At 69.1% G+C, this 17,768-nt stretch overlaps 4 protein-coding genes across 4 annotated transcripts; 2 read left to right on the plus strand and 2 right to left on the minus strand.

Moving 5' to 3' along the window:
- Positions 1-1,148: 1,148 nt before the first annotated feature.
- Positions 1,149-5,759, plus strand: EMIHUDRAFT_240993 (hypothetical protein; the record flags this gene model as incomplete). Its single annotated transcript, XM_005773925.1, has 9 exons — positions 1,149-1,729; positions 1,922-2,065; positions 2,324-2,459; positions 2,616-3,431; positions 4,023-4,123; positions 4,259-4,958; positions 5,037-5,163; positions 5,245-5,311; positions 5,711-5,759. 9 exons carry the CDS (start codon positions 1,149-1,151, stop codon positions 5,757-5,759), a joined length of 2,721 nt encoding a protein of 906 aa, XP_005773982.1.
- A 1,038-nt stretch (positions 5,760-6,797) lies between these two features.
- Positions 6,798-7,805, plus strand: EMIHUDRAFT_240994 (hypothetical protein; the record flags this gene model as incomplete). Its single annotated transcript, XM_005773926.1, has 1 exon — positions 6,798-7,805. The coding sequence occupies one exon, from the start codon at positions 6,798-6,800 to the stop codon at positions 7,803-7,805; it is 1,008 nt and encodes a 335-aa protein (XP_005773983.1).
- Positions 7,806-9,601: 1,796 nt separating this feature from the next.
- On the minus strand, positions 9,602-11,188 carry EMIHUDRAFT_458321 (hypothetical protein; the record flags this gene model as incomplete). Its single annotated transcript, XM_005773927.1, has 6 exons — positions 9,602-9,680; positions 9,748-9,851; positions 9,922-9,965; positions 10,112-10,152; positions 10,572-10,676; positions 10,700-11,188. The coding sequence occupies 6 exons, from the start codon at positions 11,186-11,188 to the stop codon at positions 9,636-9,638; spliced, it is 828 nt and encodes a 275-aa protein (XP_005773984.1). The 3' UTR covers positions 9,602-9,635.
- Positions 11,189-13,946: 2,758 nt separating this feature from the next.
- Positions 13,947-17,485, minus strand: EMIHUDRAFT_458322 (hypothetical protein; the record flags this gene model as incomplete). Its single annotated transcript, XM_005773928.1, has 5 exons — positions 17,192-17,485; positions 16,621-17,109; positions 15,369-16,349; positions 14,299-15,155; positions 13,947-14,187 (listed from the first exon to the last, which is right to left on the minus strand). The coding sequence occupies exons 1-5, from the start codon at positions 17,396-17,398 to the stop codon at positions 13,947-13,949; spliced, it is 2,775 nt and encodes a 924-aa protein (XP_005773985.1). The 5' UTR covers positions 17,399-17,485.
- Between the last annotated feature and the right edge of the window lie 283 nt (positions 17,486-17,768).

A 17,768-nucleotide genomic window follows, 5' to 3' on the forward strand; every position in this document is an offset into this window, starting at 1 on the left:
CCCAAAGTTGTGAAATCGTGGCTGAAAGTCCAATATCTTGTGGGAATCTGACCAGTCTCAAGGCTCATGTAGCTCCAAGGATGATTTTCCCCTCATAAATTGCTGCGAACTGAGGCGTAAAATCAAGGGCCCGGAGGGCCTGACCACGAGTCTCTGGGGGGGTCGGACCCCCCCCCCTAGCATGTGGTGTGAGTAGAAGTGCGCCCCCCTCCCTGGAAGCGATGTCCGCCTGCTCCGGGGGCTCTCTCGGCTACGGACGGCCTACGGGACCGGCCCCAGCTTCGGCTGAGGTAGAGACCGACCGACAAGCTTGCCGAGCCTGACCTCCCGAAGGCGATGCGTTAGATGCGCGAACCGCCAAGGAGCGGTGCCGGTGGGGTCCTCACCCCGGCGGCCCACGCACGCCGTCTGAGCCTAGCGCAGCGTCCGGGACACGTCCGCGACGTGTCCGAGACATGTCCCACAGGCGGCCGCAAGAGACGTCTGGCTCACGATGGCGCCTCTCGGAGAGTTCAGCGGCGGCGGCGACCTCAACGCCCTCGCCGCGGCCGAGGCGGCGGCGCGCGCGGCGGCGATGCAGCGCGGCATCTGAGGTGTGGGCGCGGCGCGGCAGCGCGGCGCACACCCATCGGCCTCCGCCCCGTCGCCGCTGCTGGGAGGCTAAGAGGCGTTGGAGTCTCCGTCTCGAGCTCTTGCGGAGCGGGCGAGCTGCGTGTAACAGTTGAGCGAAGACTCTTTGTCTTTGAGTTTGTACCTTGTTTGTGTCGTCGCCGTGTCGGGTACACTGACAGCAGTAGGGATACAGTAATTTCGACGAACCGCGGGACCGGCCGGGCCACCTTTGAGCATGTATCCCCTCTATCTATCTATCTATATCCCCTACCACCAGGTGCCTCCAGAAGCGTGCCGTAACTTGTTGCTAACTTCCGTAACGTCAACCTGTGACGCTGCCCCTCCGCGCGCCCGCCGCCCGCGTCTCATGCAGCGGACAGGTCCGCCGTCGGTCGTTGTGGATTCGGGCCGAGAACCAGCTCAGAGCCCTAACGCAATGGCTGGGGCGTGGGCGGGCGATGCGCACCCTACCCCCCAAACAGCCGGAACCCAACTCGAGTGCCAGGCACCACTGGTACGCAGGACTGCCGCGTGTTATGGCCGAGGTCGAGGCCCCGCTGCCGTTACTCACCTTCCTCGCCGAGGTTGTGGGCCCGCTTGGCGCGCCCTTTTGGCCAGCAGACTACAGCAAGCGGGCCGCAAGTGAAAGCACTGCCGCCGCCTCCTCCTCTGCCTCCCATGCAGACTCCGTCGCGGCTCTCATCGGCAAGGCCAGTAGCGGCCAGGCCAAGGTTGGCCAGGGCCTCTGCCGCGTGGACGACCTCCTCGTGCAGCGCGGCCACTGTAAGACAAAAAAGGATGCGAAACAGCTGATCAAGGCCGGGCATGTGCGCGGGGCTGGATACGTGACGCACAAGGGTGGCAGCGTTGGATGGTCCCAGAGCGGTGCGGAGCTCAAGGACGCCAGCCAAAGGTTGCCCCTCAACGCGCGTCTCGCTCTCTCCCCCGACGGCCAACAACTGGTCAGGATCCTGGCGGCCGGCACGGAGATGCGCGAGCAGCAGCGCAAGGCCGAGGAGGAGCAGGAGCAGCTCATGGCGCCCTCGCGGTCGTTGCCAAACTCGGTGCTCGCAGAAATCGTCGCCGAAACACGCGCCGAGCCCCCGGTTGAGGCGGAGTGCAGCAAGCCAGGCCCGAGCGGAAGCACCTCCAACGCTGCCGCCGCCTCCAACGCTGCCTCTACTAGTACCGCTGCCTCCACCGCCGCCTCCACCGCTGCTTCCACCACCGGCTCGAGCGGAAGCACCTCCGCCGCCGGCTCCTGTGCGGCCGCCGCAGCCCCAGCAGGCGGCAGTTCCCTCCCAAGCAGGCGGAAGTCGTTTGAGGCGGAGATCGTCGCGATGATCCGTGCCGGCGGCGGCCGCGCCGTGCCGTTTAATGAGCTCCTCCCCCGCCACCGGACGCACTACCAGCTGCCGGAGCAGCTGCGGCTCCAGGATTTGGGATGCAAAAGGTTGCGCGATCTCGTCGCCGCGCTTCCCGCACTCCGGCTCCAACCTCAGCGCGCCGGCGGGAGGTTGCCGGGGGGCTCGCATAAGCCGCTGCCGCTTGTGGAGCTTGCCCCTGCATTCGCCGCCCCTGCCTCCGCCGCCCCTGCCTCCGCCGCCGCCGCCGCCGCCGCTGGCTCCGCCGCCGCCGCATCCGCCGCCGCCGCCTCCGCCGCGGCAGCGGTGGTGGCGGAGGCTGAGGGTTTGCGATTGCACCTCTCCAGCAAGAGCAGCACCGGGTACAGGGGCGTGTTCAAGGATTCTGGCCGCTTCGGGGCGCGGTGCAGCGTGGATGGCAAGGATGTTTACCTTGGCTGTTTTGACACGGCGGTGGAGGCGGCGGTGGCGTACACGCGGGCAGTCGGCGAATATCAGCCTCCCACAGCGACGGCCTCTGCCTCTACCGCCTCTGCCTCTACCGCCTCTGCCTCTACCGCCCCTGCCTCCGCCGCCGCTGCCTCTGCCGCCTCTGCCTCCGTCGCCGCTGCCTCCACAACGTTCGCGCAGATGCCTCAGGCCGAGGCGCCGCTCAACAGCCTCGGCCTGCCGCTGCGGCCCGGTGCGAGCCCGTGCGCCTTCTACGTGCAGCACGGCGCGTGCCGGTTCGGCTCGAGGTGTCGGTACAATCACCCGGAGCCGACCCAGCTGCGGCAGATCGAAACGCTAGAACGGCAGATGCTGCGGCCCGGGTGGTCGCCGCAGAAGACCGATCAGCGACGGCCCGCCGAGAATCTCTTCAAGACGAGGGTCTGCCGCAACTGGGAGCGCGATGGGACATGCGCCGACGGTGCGAATTGTCGGTTTGCGCACGGAGAGCGGGAGCTGCGGGCTCTCGCGCGGGAGCCGCCGCCGCGGCTATGGCGCGTTGATTACCTCCTCGTGCAGCACGGCCACTGCAAGAACAAAGAAGACGCGAAACAGCTCGTCAAGGCCGGGCGTGTGCGCACGGGCTTACGCGGGGAGGTGGTCAAGGCCCCCGGGCAAAAGCTGCCTGGCGACGCGCGTCTCGCTGTCACCCCCGACGGCCAACAACTGGTCGGGATCCTGGATGCGGGGCCCGCGGCGCTCAAGCCCGCGCCCGCGTGCGTCGTCTGCGGCATGCAAGGGGTCATCGCGTCCCATCACATTCGCGACTGCCCCGCCGTCGCCGCCGCCGGCAGCGATGCCGCCCAGGAGCAGCTGATTGAGCAGTCGCGCGCCCAACGCAAGGCCGTACAGCAACGCGTCGTCAACCTCCTCGTGGCACGCGGGCTCTGCAGCTCGAAATCCGCCGCCAGCAAGGCGATCAAGGAAGGGCGGGTCACAAGCGGCGGCGAGACGATCACCGTGATGGTCCCCTTTTTGGCGCCCGACGCGCCCCTCAGCGTGGCAGCTGCCGCCACCTCCCTCCGTTCAGCCGACAAGCGTCCGCCGCCGACAGCCGAGCCTCCCAGTGCGTCTGCTACCAAGCATGCGCGGCCGGGACCGGCACCGTCACCGGCAGCAGCGGCTCCGGCGGCTGCAGCGGCACCAGCAGCGGCGCCGGGACCGGCCCCGGTGCCGGTGGCAGCAGCGGCGCCGGGACCGGCACCGGCGGCAGCAGCGGCAGCGGCAGCGGCAGCGGCAGCGGCAGCGGCAGCCGCAGCACGGGCGGCTCCTGCGGCAGCAGCACGGGCGGAGTGTGCCGTGCCACCGCCGCCGCCGTCGTCACCGTCGCACTCACCGCCAGCGGTGCCGCCGCCGCCCCCGTCGTCGCCGTCGCGCTCACCGCCAGCGATGCTCGAGTTTGGCGACCCGCTGCAGGAGGAGCGGGCTGCGATGCGAAGCGTCAACTTCCCCGCCGGGGCGTCGGAGGGGCGCGCAGGCGGCCCGGCGCGCGGCAGCGAGGTGCCTCGGAAGTGTCTCGGAGGTGTCTCGGGAGGTGTCTCGGACGTGTCTCGGAAGGTGCCTCCCACGGGGTACCTCTGCCACAACTGCAGGCAGCCGGGCCACTGGATCGGAGACTGCCCGCTGCCGCGTCAGAGCAAGCGGCCGAGGGACGACGAGTCCGCCGACGCCGCGAGCGACGCGGGCGAGGGCGCGGTCGACGGCGGCGGCAGAGGAGGCGGAGGCGGCGGAGGCGCAAAGCGTCCTAAGGGCAAAGGAAAGCAAAGCGGGCCTCCGGACGGCTACGTCTGCAGAATGTGCAGCAGCCCCGGCCACTTCATCGCCGATTGCCCGCTCGCCCCGCGAGAGCGCGCGGCGGAGCGGCCTCCGCCCCCCGCCGGCTACGTCTGCCGCAAGTGCAACCAGTCGGGGCACTGGGTCGAGCTCTGCCAGCTGCGCGGGCACCACAACCCCGCGTCCGCGGTGCCGCCGGTCACGCCGAGCGCCGGCGGCGGTAGAGGGGGCGGCAGCAAGTTCTGGCGTACATACATTCTGCCGCTTGTCGACAACCCCATGGGAGAAGGGGCGATGGTGGCGCATCTAGCCGCCCATTCTGCCGCTTGCTCTGGCACCGAGTCGGCGGAGGTCGGGCGCGACGTCGCGGAGGCGCTCGAGGAGGCGGAGGAAGCCGCCACGCTCGGTACGGGCGGCGGCGGCGGCATCGCGGCGCCGCGCCTCGAGACGCCCGAGGAGATTTCGGCGTGGCAGGAGGCGAGGCGCACGAATTGGCCGACGCGCGCCAACATCAAGCGCAAGGCGGAGGAGGCCAGGGCGGCGGAGGAGCCCATGCGCGTCGCCGCCGGCGGTGAAAGCGGGCGGCCGGTGCCGGTGCCGGTGCCGGTGGCGGGCGGGGACTCGCGCCCCTTTGACGTGCCCGACGACTGGCAGCAAGAGCGAGCGAGCAACGCGGCGGCGACGACGACGGCCACCTCGCACGGACTGCCGCCGCCGCCGGTGCCGCCGTCGTTTGCCCCGCCTTCTCTGAATTCCGCCGGGCGGGCGGGCGGGCTGCTTCCCTGTGCGAGGCGCGAGGCGCCGTGGGTCGACGCGACGTCCGAGTACACCTTTTCGGACGGCTCTCGCGTGGCGGCTGTCTCGGGGGGTCCGCCATTGCCGCTGCCGCTCAGCGCCGGTCCCGACGCGAGGGGGGCGGTGGCAGGTGGGGCCCACGCTCTGCAGCAGCAGCAGGTGCGTGGGCGACAGCAGCAGATGCCGCGCTGCCTGCCGCCGCCTCCCGCAGACGAGGCTTGGCGTCCGCAATGGCAGCAACAGCAGATGCAGATGCAATGGCAGCAATGGCGGCGGCAGTACATGCAGGGGGGGGCTCCGCGCGCCGTCCCCCCCCTTGGCTTTCATTTGCTGCCACGCGGCTTGCCACCGCTGCCCCGAGACGTTGCTCCGTCGCCTCACATCTCGCCGCCGCTCCCGCACGGCCCGCCGCCGCTCCCGCACGGCCCGCCGCCGTCGTTCGCGCGCACGACAGCCGCGCAGCCGCTCCACCCGCTGGCGGCGCCCTTCGCCCCTCCCGCCGACTACACGGCCCGTTTTATGTGGTGAAGGCGCTGGAGGGGGGTCGGGACCCCCCCCCTAGCATGTGGTGAAAGTAGAAGTACGCCCTGGAAGCGATGTGTGCCCCGAACGATGTGCTGTAAACAACGTCTTGGTGTGAGGCGAGATCTGTAGTCGTCGTCTCATTTTTCAAGCAGTGCCGACCGGCTCTGGCTGCTACGCGCGCTCTCTCAGATCGCGTATTGACGCTGGGCCAGAGAGTTGCGTCCCACGCACACGTAAAATGATCGCTGTCGATCTCTGCGCCGCCCAGCGCGGGGGCGAGTGATTTTGCGCCGTGTCGTCGCGCACCCTCTCCTGCCGTCGCAGCCATCCGCGCCGCCCGCGGAGAGAGGGCCGGTGGGGGGCGGGGGCGGGGGCGACCGCTGCGCCGTCAGTTGCCGCCGGTGCTGTTGCCAGCCATCAGCGCCCGCGCTGCCGCCCACAGCCTCACCAGCTGGTCGCGCGACTCGCCCTCCTCGTCGAATAGGTCATGCGCCTGCGAGTGCGCGGCTGCGAGGGTCATCACGAGGACTCGAGCCCTCACTGGAGAGGCCGCCGCCGTGCTGAGGAGGCGAAGGCGAGGGCGGCAACGGGGGCGGCGGGGGCGGCGGGGACGGCGGCGGCGGCGGCGGCGGTGGCGGCGGCGGCGGCGGGCGCCGGGGCGGGCGGCAGCCAGGGTGGCAGCGCCGCCCGCGAGGGTGGCGGCGGCGGCAACGGCGGCGGCGGTGGCGAGAGTGGCGGTGGGGCATGTGAGGGCGGCGGTGTGGCGGCGGCGGCAGTGTGGCGGCGGCGGCGTTGGTGGCGGCGTTGGTGGCGGCGAGGCAAGTGGCAACGGCGGTGGCGGTGGGGGGGGGGACACCAACTATCCCCGAGATCAGGTGAGTTTGATATTACCTTGAGGCGTCCACCAGTATTTTCAACAGCTTGGTGCTGCGATGCTCTATGGCCTCTTCAACCCGTTTTTGGGGGGGGGGGGGGGGAGGCCCCCCCCACATATGGGCCCCGGGAACCCCCCTTTATTTCAGCGGGGGTTTTTCCCCCCCCCCCCTCTTGAAGGGGGGGCATGGGGAGAGATGGTGGGGAGAGACGGTGGGAGAGAGATGGTGGGAGAGAGATGGTGGGAGAGATGGGGAGAGATGGGGAGATAGATCTACGCCTGCGGCCAGGTAGGGCATGGGCAGGCCCGCAGCACTGGCGAGCGCCTCCGGGCCCGGTCGAGCCGGCGAGTGGCCCGCCGCCGTCATGCAGGAGCTGAGCGCTCTGGCGCGCACCTGTCTTGACAAGTACAAGAAGCGCTGCTCGCTGCAGGCGGCACTGCAGCGGCTCGTGCGGCTGGAGCGCGAGCAGTGCGCCCCGACGGCCGAGGAGGGGCAGCTTGCCGCAGCGCGCGCCGAGCTTGCGCGCCACGCCGCGAACGCCGACGTCGCCGCGGCCTCTGCGGCGCAGCAGCAGCGCACGTGCGTCATCTGCTTCTGTGACTACAGCCTCAACGAGGGCATCGAGTGCTCGGCGCCTGCCCGAGCCAAGGCGCATTTCATGTGCAATGGCTGCCTGGGCACGTACGTCACGGGGCAGGTGACCGACCACGAGGATGCCAACCTCCGCCGCTTCGAGCAGCGTGGCGGCGTGCGCTGCCCCAGCTTCATCGCGCCGCGCGCCGGCCAGCCGATTGTCCCCGGCACGTGCTGCGCGCCTGCGTACACCGACGCTGCATTGGCGAGCCGCTTGCCGGACGTGACGTTTGCTCTGTACTTCAACGCGAAGAGCAAGGTAGCTGAGCAGCAAATCGAACTTGCGGCGAAGCAAAGGAGCGCCGCTGAGGTCGCTCGGCTGCAGGCGGAGCTCGCGAGACGCGACGAGGACGTGCGGGCTGCGCAGGTGCGCACGCACATCATCGAGAAAATCCTCAACCCAGCGTGCCCGCGCTGCGGGCAGGCCTTCATCGACTTCGAGGGCTGCTTTGCGCTCTCTTGCAGTCGAGTAGGGTGCACCATGCCGCCCCATGGCTTCTGCGCCTATTGCTTGCACGACGCCAACGGCGACGCGCACCACCACGTTGCGCATTGCCGGTACAACATCGCGCCGCCCGGCAACGGCGTGTTCGCGTCGATCGAGGTCTACCGCGAGGCGGAGCGGCGCCGGTGCCAGCGCATGTTGCGGGAGTACCTCGGCAAGCTCGACGAGCGAACGCGCGCGCGCGCGCTGCGCGATTGCGCCCAGGAGTTTCGCGACTTGCGGGTCCAGCTCTGAACCGGCGAGGGCGGTGCATGTGCATGTGCGTCTCTCTACGTGAGATCGTACCGAGCCGTGGTGTCGCCTAGAGAGAGGGTGTCGCGCGCCGGTGGCTGTTTTGTGCATGGCAGAGTCGATGAAAGGCGGCACTCCGGTCTCCGCAGCGGCGCGCAGGCCCCACCCCACCGAGCACCGTCTCTCTCGTTTCAGGGATCATGGAGGTCAACACACTCAACTACCCCACAATTAAAGTCAAAACTTGCACATGACTGAGTACAACCTTGTACACACAATACATACGGATGCGCATGCAGGAGCTGTGTGCGCGTGCGCCACAGACGACCACAACTTAGTGCGAGTCGGGCAGCAGCGCCCCCGCCTTTGTCCATCGGCTCCCCGACCCGAAGTTGAGCTCCGAGACGAGCACGTCGACGCGTATGTTTTGGCCGGGGTAGCCCTCGTTGCCGAACGGGTCGAGGAAGGACTTGGACAGCTCGAGCAGCCCCTTGAAGAAGAGGGTGAGGAGGCCGGTCGCAAAGACTGAGAGAGATCCGAGCTCGGGGTACAGCGCGAAGGGCGAGAGGAAGACGAGCGAGTCGACCAGCACCTGCACCAGCTGCACGTAGGCGAGCGGCATTCGCCCCGCCGCATAGTCGCCGATGTTGAAGTACTGCGCGCGCAGCTCGGTCAGGCGCCGCAGCAGGTTGTCCTCGAAGCCATTGCCTCCGCGCAGCGTGCCGTCGGAGATGCCGCTCATCGCATGCAAGCCCACCCACTCCATCAACACGTACGTGTACTGCGAGGGCGGCAGGCCGGTGCCGAGCAGCGCCGCGGCCTCTTCCGGCGTCAGCTCTCCAGCGGCGACGAGGCCCTGCAGCCCCTCTGGGCTAAGCAGCAGCGGGCCGATGGCGCGCGCGTTTCGGAGCTCCGCAGGGAGGTCCTCGGAGGCGTCGCCGTCCTCGACCCCCCCATCGCCGACTCCGTTGGAGCAGGTGGGCGTGGCGGCCCAGAAGAAGGTGTGCGAGACGCGGATGAGCCGAGTGCAGCGCTGCAGCAGCCGCGAGGCGTCCTCGCTGTAGCCGGACCCGCCCCGCTGCGCGCCCACCGCCAGCAGCAGGCAGACGTCGTTGACGCGGCCCTGGATCGCGCGGGTGGTGAAGTAAACGGACCGCCAGTGCGCGTACGCCTGCGAGGTGAAGAACGTCAGGATGAAGGTGCAGAGCGTGAGCTCGTACTCCCACAGCGTGTTGAGCCCGTTGAGCGACGCGATCAGCGGGTCGGCGGCGGGAGGCACGGAGAGCATCGACCATGACGCGGCGGAGAGCTCCCGCGAAGCGTAGTCGACGGCGACGCCCACGCCCATGTTGAGGAGCACCGGCGATGCCGTGAGCGAGAGCACGGTGCCGCGCCACTTTGACCAGAGCCAAGCCGCGTCGGGGTTGTACTCGCAAACGATCGGCCGGTTGGCAGTCTTGGCGACGGCCCACTCTGTCAGCAGGTCGAGCTCGCCGCCGTCCCAGCCAGGAGTCGAGGGCATGCCTTCGTACGAGCACGCTGGCGCACCGCCGCGACGAAGGCCGGCTCTGCTCGAGTGTCCACGCGCTCGGGCGCCCGTAAGCAGAGCGAGGGACAGCATGAGTGTGTGTGTAGCACACACACCTCTCTCGAGGTTCTCGAGGTTCTCGAGGTGGATAGAGCTCTACATGTATCCTTCGGCCGCGTCGGGTAGCGCACCGATTACTTTTGGTAAAAAACAAGAAGAGGGTCGTCGTGACGCTGTTTTGCGCGCCTGCTCGCTCTCACCACGTCAACAAACATGCACGGCAGAGTCTTCTCGGCGCGACCTCTTCACTTCTTGCGTTCGTTAAGGAAGGCCACGAACTGCCCGACAGCCTGCAGGCAGGGTTGACAGGTGTCAGCCGACATCGGCCGAGATTGAAGTGGCGAGCTCGCTGGCGGCCTGCAGCAGCCGGTAGCGCTTCGACGGCCTCCACGGACGCGCCTCAGGGAACGGCAACGGCCTTCCGATCGCGTAGGCGGGGCCGAAGATGCCGCCGAGGCCGCCTAACCAACCGAGTGGCTTGTCAACAGAGAAGACAGAGCGGCTGCGGCCCAGCGACGCCGCCGAGCCCGCCGGTGTTGCCGAGCGATCGCTCCATCACGTGGCCGATGGTGTACCTGTGTAAAGGTAAGGCACGGTAAGCTTCTCCACACACAAAGTGGTGGGGCAAGGGGGTCCGTCCTCTGGTGTGTGCCTGCTCGCGGCAGGCGGCGTGAGCAGTGTCTCTCTTCACGGCTGCAGCCGCGGCGCGGAGAGGACGCACTTGATGGCGAGTCCACTGGCGTCAAACTTGAGCGAGCAAGCCTGCCGGGACGGAAACGCAGCACACATGGAAGACGAAGGCCGCGGGCGAGAGGGTGGCCCGCCGTCCATCTCGGGCGAATCGCGCGCGGTCGTCTCTCGGGCGAATCGCGCGCGGTCGTCTCTCGGGCGAATCGCGGGCGGTCGTCTCGTGTGGGCCGCGGGCGCAAGCTCCGGGCATGCCTGCGGCGGAGTGCTGAACGCTTTGCCGGTCGGCTTGCCGCCGAGGAAGCCGCTGCCGCTGTCGGTGCCGCTGGCCTGCCGGCCATTGCAAGATGGGGTCGCACCGGATCGCGTACACGGGAGTGGCGCAGAGACAGGCTTGCACGGTCAGGTCTTGTTCCAACGGAGTTGTGTGTGCGGTCAGGTCTTGTTCCAACGGAGTTGTGTGTGCAGCTGTGAGTGAGAGTTGTCGGCCTCACAGCGCCGTCGGTGCCGCTCGCCTGGCTCGTGAACCAGACTCTGCCCGCGTCGAGGGGATCGGCCCGGAAGTGGTGGAAGCGCGGGTTCAGGTCGGGGAAGGCGGCCTTAGGGAGTGCCAGTCTCTCACGGACATGCTGGCAGTGTGCGCTTGGCAATGCTGGGCCGCCGCCTTGAGGTCGAAGCCGCCGACTGCCTTCAAGTACTCGTCGCGAGGGAGCCCGTCCGCGCCTCCAACGTACGGCCCCATGAAGACAAATTCGGGCGCGAGAAGCTCCGGCTTCTCGGTGCCCTGGCCGTAGAAGAGAAAGGCCTTTGCCGCCGAGATGAGCTCAGCCTCGCTGAGCGGAAAGTCGAGGGCTCGCAGCGCGGCAGCCTCGTCGAGGAACATCGAGTCGGAGGCCGCGGGTGCCAGCCGAGCGCGTTTCTTTCCGAGGCGGCCCGCTCCGCGGTGGAAGCCGGCGGTGCCTCCGATGGCGGGCCACACTTGCGAGCCAGTCGGCATGACCTTTCCCTCTAACGACGACGACGGAAGCCGCACGCCCGAGTCGTACCAGGAGCTGACCGGCGCAGCGCTCAGCGCGGAGCACACGGAGGGCGATAGCAGGAGAAGCGCCATTTAGGTGTGTGGTCGGTGTGCCGCCGTCGATGTCTCTGAAAGTGCACTCTTGAGAGAAGAAAAAAGAGGACGGAGCCCCACAGGCACGCTCATGCACACTAGGCACGGGGCTGGGTGCACTGGAACAAGGCGGTTCAGAAAAGAAAGGTTCGAATTATCAAAAAAGAAAAGGTTCTTGCACACACACACACACGCTCTCGCGCCAACCGGCGAGCCTAGCGCAGCGCGAGAGATTTGCGCAGCAACCCGGCCGGGCAACACGCAGGCTTTTTTGTTTTTTGGAAGGCAAGAGTTTTTTTTTCCCGGCGGAGGACCCGCCCGGCCGAAATGTCCGCGCTCAACCCTTTCGCCGCTGCGTTCGTGCCGAGTGTGGCTCCACCTGCAGGGCCGACGTCGCGGACGCGAGGCCGGGGCAGGAGGCCAGGACAGTCTGGTCGCTGGGAGGCTCGTGCGCGGGAGGAGGACTGGCGGCTGCCAGGCATCGCGGACCGCGGGCGCGGCCGGAGGGCAGCGGCGGGACGTGCAGTCGCAGCCCGGGAGCGCGACGACGACGCGTGGACCAGCGTCAGCAGCTGCGACGGAACGAGCGACTGGTCTCTTCCAGGATCTCACGCATCTACTGCTGTGTGGGTCCGCCCATCGGCGCCTCCTTCACTCGCCGGCGACGGCGACGAGCCGGCCGCCGACGCCGCCGACGCTGCCGACGCCGCCGACACGACCTGCACCGTCTGCTGGGAGCCACTCGGCGCCGGCCGCGTGGTGTCGATCCGCGACTGCGAGCACCTCTTCCACCACGGCTGCACCTCTCTGTGGCTGAGCTTGGGTCCGCCGGTGAAGGAATGAAGGACTGATGCGGGCTGAATAGGCTGCCTCTACCAGTGGCTGAGCACGAGCCCGAGCTGCCCCAACTGCCGCATGCCGGCGCACCCCGCCTCAGTCGTCGAGCTGTCTCGCCTCTCTGAAGTCTCCCTCGCCGGGCTCGAGAGCCCCCGCCCACGCGGTGGCCTGGATGAGGCGGACGGCGACAGTGTCGCCAGCGCCTCCACCTTCGCCTCCTTCACCACGGCAAGAGGATGGCCCCGCGTCGCGCCGGCCGCTCCCGCGGCGCCAGCGCCCCCGCCCAGCGCGTCATACGCGGACGTGCTCCTCCGGCGTGCGGAGGAGGCGGCGCGGGCACGGATGGTGGCGGCGGCGGCCGCGGCGGCCGCCGCCGAGCAGCAGGAGGCCGCCCGCTCCAAAGTGCTGCGGCTGCAGGTCTCGGGCTCTCCTCCCGCTCGCACCGCCCGCGCCGCCGCACCGCTCCTTGCCCGCTGGCTCACCGGTGTAGGAGTGTCCACTTATAGGAGCGACCGGCTGCCGCCGCCGCCAGCACGTGCGTCGTGCACGGCCGCGTGCTCCTCGCTCCGCCGTCGTCGCGCGGCCGCGCAGGCAGGAGGGGGCGGCTGCGGTTGGCCGGAGCCGGACTCGACCGCGTCGATGAGGAGGAGGAGTGAATCGCGTGTGAAATCGTGCGCATGTGAGGAAGACGGGGGGGGGACGGGGGTGTCCAGATATATGTGCCCGACAACTACCAAGGCGCGGAAACCTTGCCACTGGGTTGCGGCGTTGTGTGTGCGTGTATACGATCCACATGGGCTCAAAACTGTCCATCTTCAAGAGGCAGGGCCCCGAGATCATCGTGTTCAACGATCTCGAAACGATCGAAAACAGGTACCCACGGCGTCGAGCCTACCTCGTCGACAGGGAAGAAAGTCAACTTCCTCGTCTACTCGTATCCCGGCAAAGACCTGCCCGGCCAGCCCGACTCAGCGAAGAATGCTATGCCGACGCAGTGGGCCCCTTTGGTCAGCGACGACTCCGTCTTGCCACCCGACCCAACAACCAACCTCGGCAAGTGGGGCTATGACGGCGACGGCAAGACGCAGGGCTACCTCCTCGAGGAAAAGCTCCCCGGCGACGAGCTGCCCCGGCCGACAATCCCACCGGTATGGACGCCGGGCAACGCGACCTTGCCCTTTGGGCATTACAAGGGCGTGCTCAACCCCGCCTTCGCCAACTTTCCGAACTACTATCCGCTCGGTCAGTTCCCTATTGAGGGCAGGTACCCGCCTGACGTCGCCAACCTGGCCGCCGACCTCGCGTGCGAACGACTTCTCGCACTCAAAGCCCACAATGTTCATGTTGTGACCCTTTCCCCTCTGCTGCACAGGTGCTGGTCTGTGCGCGCCGAGGCAAAGACGGTGGTCGAGTTTGCCGGGCACGAGCTCGCTGATTAGTTGGCGCCCGGAAGTCGCACTAGACTGTGCTGGCCGACCGCCCCACGCCTCTCGTCGCAATCACACATCTGCTCGCTCGCGCGTTACGCCCGATTGTCGCTCGGCGCGATGCGTGGAAATAGATAGTGGGCGCAGGCGTGCAAAATTTCTGCTTGCGAAATCCACCCCTCGATAGGTAGTCTCCCCTCCCCCTCGCTGGTGTGTTCGTTTGGGGGGTCATAAGATAACAAAAACTCCCGAGCTCCCCGGCCCTGGACGATGTGAGGTTGATAACTGCACTCCAAGTGCTCCAAGTACAAACAATGACGAAATGGTAATGGAGAAGCTGCTAACAGCCCCCTCTCCGGTGGCACACGGCGCCCACGCCCGCCGCGACCGGTCTACAATCCCGCAACCCATGAAGTTGAGCAACGGCGCCCCCCTTTTGCAACCCCCCCCCCCCCCCCCCCCGAAAGAGTGCCAACCCAACACGGCCCGCGGCCTCAGTAGAGGTCCCGCATGCTGCTGCTCGACCGGCTCGCGCGCGGCGGCGGCAGGTCGATCGTCTCCTCCTGCTGCTCCTCGCGCGGCCTGAGCAGCCACAGCAGCGGCAGCGGCGCCCTCGCGATGCACTTCTTGAGAGGCGACGGCGCCCCGACAGCAGTCTCCGAAGGCCCCGCCTCGGGCTCCGACCGCGGCGGCGCTGCCGACGCCGGCCCGTCACCGCCCGCCGCCTCGGCGAAGCTCATGTGGCGGTACGAGGTGTCGGCGGCGCCCGGCCGAGCGGCGGCGCCCGCCTCCTCGTCCGCGATGGCGCGCGCGTTCTGCGGGGGCGCGGCCTGGCGGATGGCGAACGCGCCGGCGACGAGGCAGATGAGCGCCGCGAGGTCGATGGTGTAGCCGAGGGAGCGGTGGTTGAAGGGGTAGGGCAGCGGGCAGGACGAGGTGTGCTGCAGGCAGGGGAGGTCGTTGCAGACCGGCTCGAGGGCGGAGGTGGTGGCGAGCGAGCAGAGCGAGAGGAGGCAGGCCCACCAGAAGCAGCGCACCGCGCGCACCGCGCTCCCGCCGCCGACGAACTTCGCCTTGACGTCGCGCGCCCACGCCTCCGTGTCGAGCAGCCCGTCGAGGTACATGTCCTTTGCCATCGCAACCGCGCCGCCGTTCGCCGCCGCCTGCGCCACCCGCGCGGCGGAGGGGCGCTCGCCGTCGACGAGCTCGACCCACCCGATGTCCTCGTCGCCGCGCGAGCGCAGGAGCAAGTCGCACTCGAGGAGCAGCAGCAACCACGCATAGGCGGCGAGCAGCGCCATCAGCACGGTGATGATCCAGTCGTTGAGGCTGCAGAGGAGGCAGTACACGCCGAGCGCGAACACCACGTCGATCACGCGCAGGTGCAGCGCCGTGTCCATCCCGAGCGATCGCCAGAAGGACGCCAGCCGCGCCGGCACCACCGACGCGCCGCAGCAGCCGCCCAGCCGGCGTATCGAGCGCGAGCGGGCCCCCGCGAGCCAAGCGCGGGCGGCTCCGACGCAGCCGCACACCTGCCGCCCAGCCTCGCGCAGCCCGAGCGACCGCGCGACAGTGGCGCCGGCCGCGCCTCCTGCTTCGCCGGCGGCGGCGGCGCGAGAGCCGCGCGGGCCAGAGAGCCGCGCGCCGCCGTACGGAAGCACAAAGGGCGGCACCCCGTCGGGCGAGCCGCCGGGCGAGGGCAGCTCGGGCGAGGCCGGCGCTCGCCGCGCCGAGGGGGCGGGCGCCGCCGTCGCGCGCGCCGCCGAGGCGGCCTCGCGCAGCTGCGCGATGAGGAGCGCCTTCCGCTCCCCCCTCCGCTGCGCCGGCTCGGAGCGCTCCTCCTCGGGGCCCCGCTCGGCGGCGCGGCGGGAGGGGGCGTCGGCGTCGGCGTCGGCGTCGGCCGGCTGCAGGTGGACGGAGAGGGAGAGGTAGTAGACGGCGAGCAGCGCGCCGGCGTAGCACAGGTCGGCGTACCGCATAAGGACGAGGTAGTACCACTGGTCGTCGGAGAGTAGGGAGCGGGTGAGGGCGCGCAGGCCGCAGGCGGTGCAGACGCATCCGAGGTAGAGGACGAGGGCATGCTTGACGCCGTGGGGCATGCGCGGCTGGCAGAGGAGGAGGTAGAGGGCGACGAGGAAGGCGAGGCCGGCGAGCGCGCCCTCTGGCAGCGCCGTGACGGGCGAGTGGTCGCTGCACCAGTGGGACGAGTTGACGAGCGTGAAGAGGACGAAGCCGGCGACGAAGACGGCGAAGAGGAGCAGGGTCGAGGCGGCAAAGATGAGCAGGCAGGCGACGCAGGTGGCAAGCCAGGTCGCGCCGTGCGCTGTCTTGTTGACGAGCCACGCAAAGAGCGGCAGCACCGTGCGCTCGGCCAGCGATCCGACCTTGCCGAGCCCACGCGCGCCGGCAAAGGCAGCGCGGTCGACGACGGACGAGCCCGCGTCAGCGACGCCGTCTCCGTCGCCGTCGAAGTGCGCGCTGAAGCGACGCGTCGCTGCGCCGCCGGACGAGACGGCGCGCAGGAACTGCTCGAGCAGGGAGTCGATGTCATCGTCGTCGTCCATCGACGCGAGCTGATCGCGCGCGTGCTTGAGCAGCGTCTCGATCTTGGGCACGAGCAGCACCGCGGCCGTCATCGCCGTCAGCGCCGCCAGGACGAAGATGTATCGCAGGATCGGCCCCGAGAGCGAGGTTGTCTGGTGCAGAAGCCCCCACACGTTCTCGACCTGCCCGTTGAGCTGCGGCCGCACCACACTGTCGCAGAGGAACTTGGGCACGTCGGGGCACTGGAAGGCCTCGGCGGGCACGATGCCAAACGTCTGCTGGTGCACGCGGTCCAGGAGCGCGTAGATGGAGTCGGCGCCCGCAGAGTGGCCGGTCGCGCACGAGATGAGTCCCTGCGGTCACGGGAGCACGTGTCTGTGGGTATGCCGTGGCAGCGGGTCGCGCGTGCGGAGGAGGGAGTGGAGGCGGGGGATCTCGGAAGCGAGCGTCTCGGAAGTGTCTCGGAAGCGTCTCGGAAGTGTCTCGGACGTGTCTCGGACGTGTCTCGGAAGTGTCTCGGACGTGTCTCGGAAGTGCTTCGGCCTGCAAGAAGCGCTGCGCCGACAAGAGCCGCGACGTGAGCGCCTCAAAGTCGGGGTCGCCGCGCAAGGACGAGAGGTCGACCTCCTCGTCGGGCGTCCCCTCGACGCCCGCCGCGCGGAAGATGGCCAGCTCGCTTGCCGTGCGCGGCCGCACGCCGTCGGGCGCGAAGCGCAGCCCGCGAAAGTCCATCGTCACGCGCGGCACGAGGTGGAAGTCGCAGCGGGAGAAGGCGGTGAAGATCTCGTCGCGCTGCAGGTCGAGCTTGGTGAGGAGGAGGGACGACTCGGGCTCCAGCTGGAGGCGGAAGCCGCCGCGCAGCTGCTGCGACTGCTCGTCTAGCAGTCCCTCCACCGGCTGGACCGGCCAGGACAGGTCGAGCACGTACTCGCCGCTGCAGACGACGTTGAGGCCCGTCACCTGCCCGCCGATGCGGAAGGGGAGGCAGTACTCGGTCTCGACCTCGCGCATCACAAAGTCCTTGCACTCGAAGCCTTCCACCGCGATGTTGTCGATGCCGTCGCCCAGATACGGCCGGACGACAGGCAGCAGCACGCTCTTGGCGAGGCTCGCCTAAGCTCAGAGGAGGACTCACGTTCGGGTCATCTCGGGTGATCTCGGGTGATCTCGGGTGATCTCGGGTGATCTCGCTCGCCTGCCAACCGCTCACGCCCGCCGCCTCGAGCCCCGCCTCGGCGGCGCCGTTTGGGATGCCTCCGGAAAGGGTCTGGCGGGGCATCTCGAGCGACGCGTTGAGGATCCCCGCGAGCAACTCCCCGTTGAGGAATGCCTGCCCATGCGACTGTGCGTACGTGTCCAGCGTCGGCTGCTCCGTGCAAGTGGTGTCGAGAGCCGCATGCATCAGGCCGACCCAAGGAGGGTGCGGCGGCGGCGGCGGCGGCGACGGCGGGGCGGGGGGTTGGGGCGGCGCGGGCGGCGCAGGCGGTGGCTGAGGGGAGGGGTAGATGTTGGTGCAGCAGTGCTTCCCCTCACACCCTGTGTCGCCGCACCCCTCCTGCCCGGTCCAGCCGCGGCGGCAGCAGAGGCCGGAGCCGCAAAAGCCGGTGGCACACACGCCGCCGTAACCGCCCAGGCTGAAGGAGGAGAGGCCGCACGCCTGCACGCAGGGCTCACCCTCGTTCTCCACTGGCGGCGGCGGCGGCGGAGGCGGCGAGGACGGTGGAGGCAGGGGTGGTGGCGGCGGCGCCTCCGGCGGAGGTGGCGGCGGCGGC

This window comes from Emiliania huxleyi (genome assembly GCF_000372725.1).
Source record: "Emiliania huxleyi CCMP1516 unplaced genomic scaffold EMIHUscaffold_321, whole genome shotgun sequence".
Classification (NCBI taxonomy): Eukaryota; Haptophyta; order Isochrysidales; family Noelaerhabdaceae; genus Emiliania; species Emiliania huxleyi.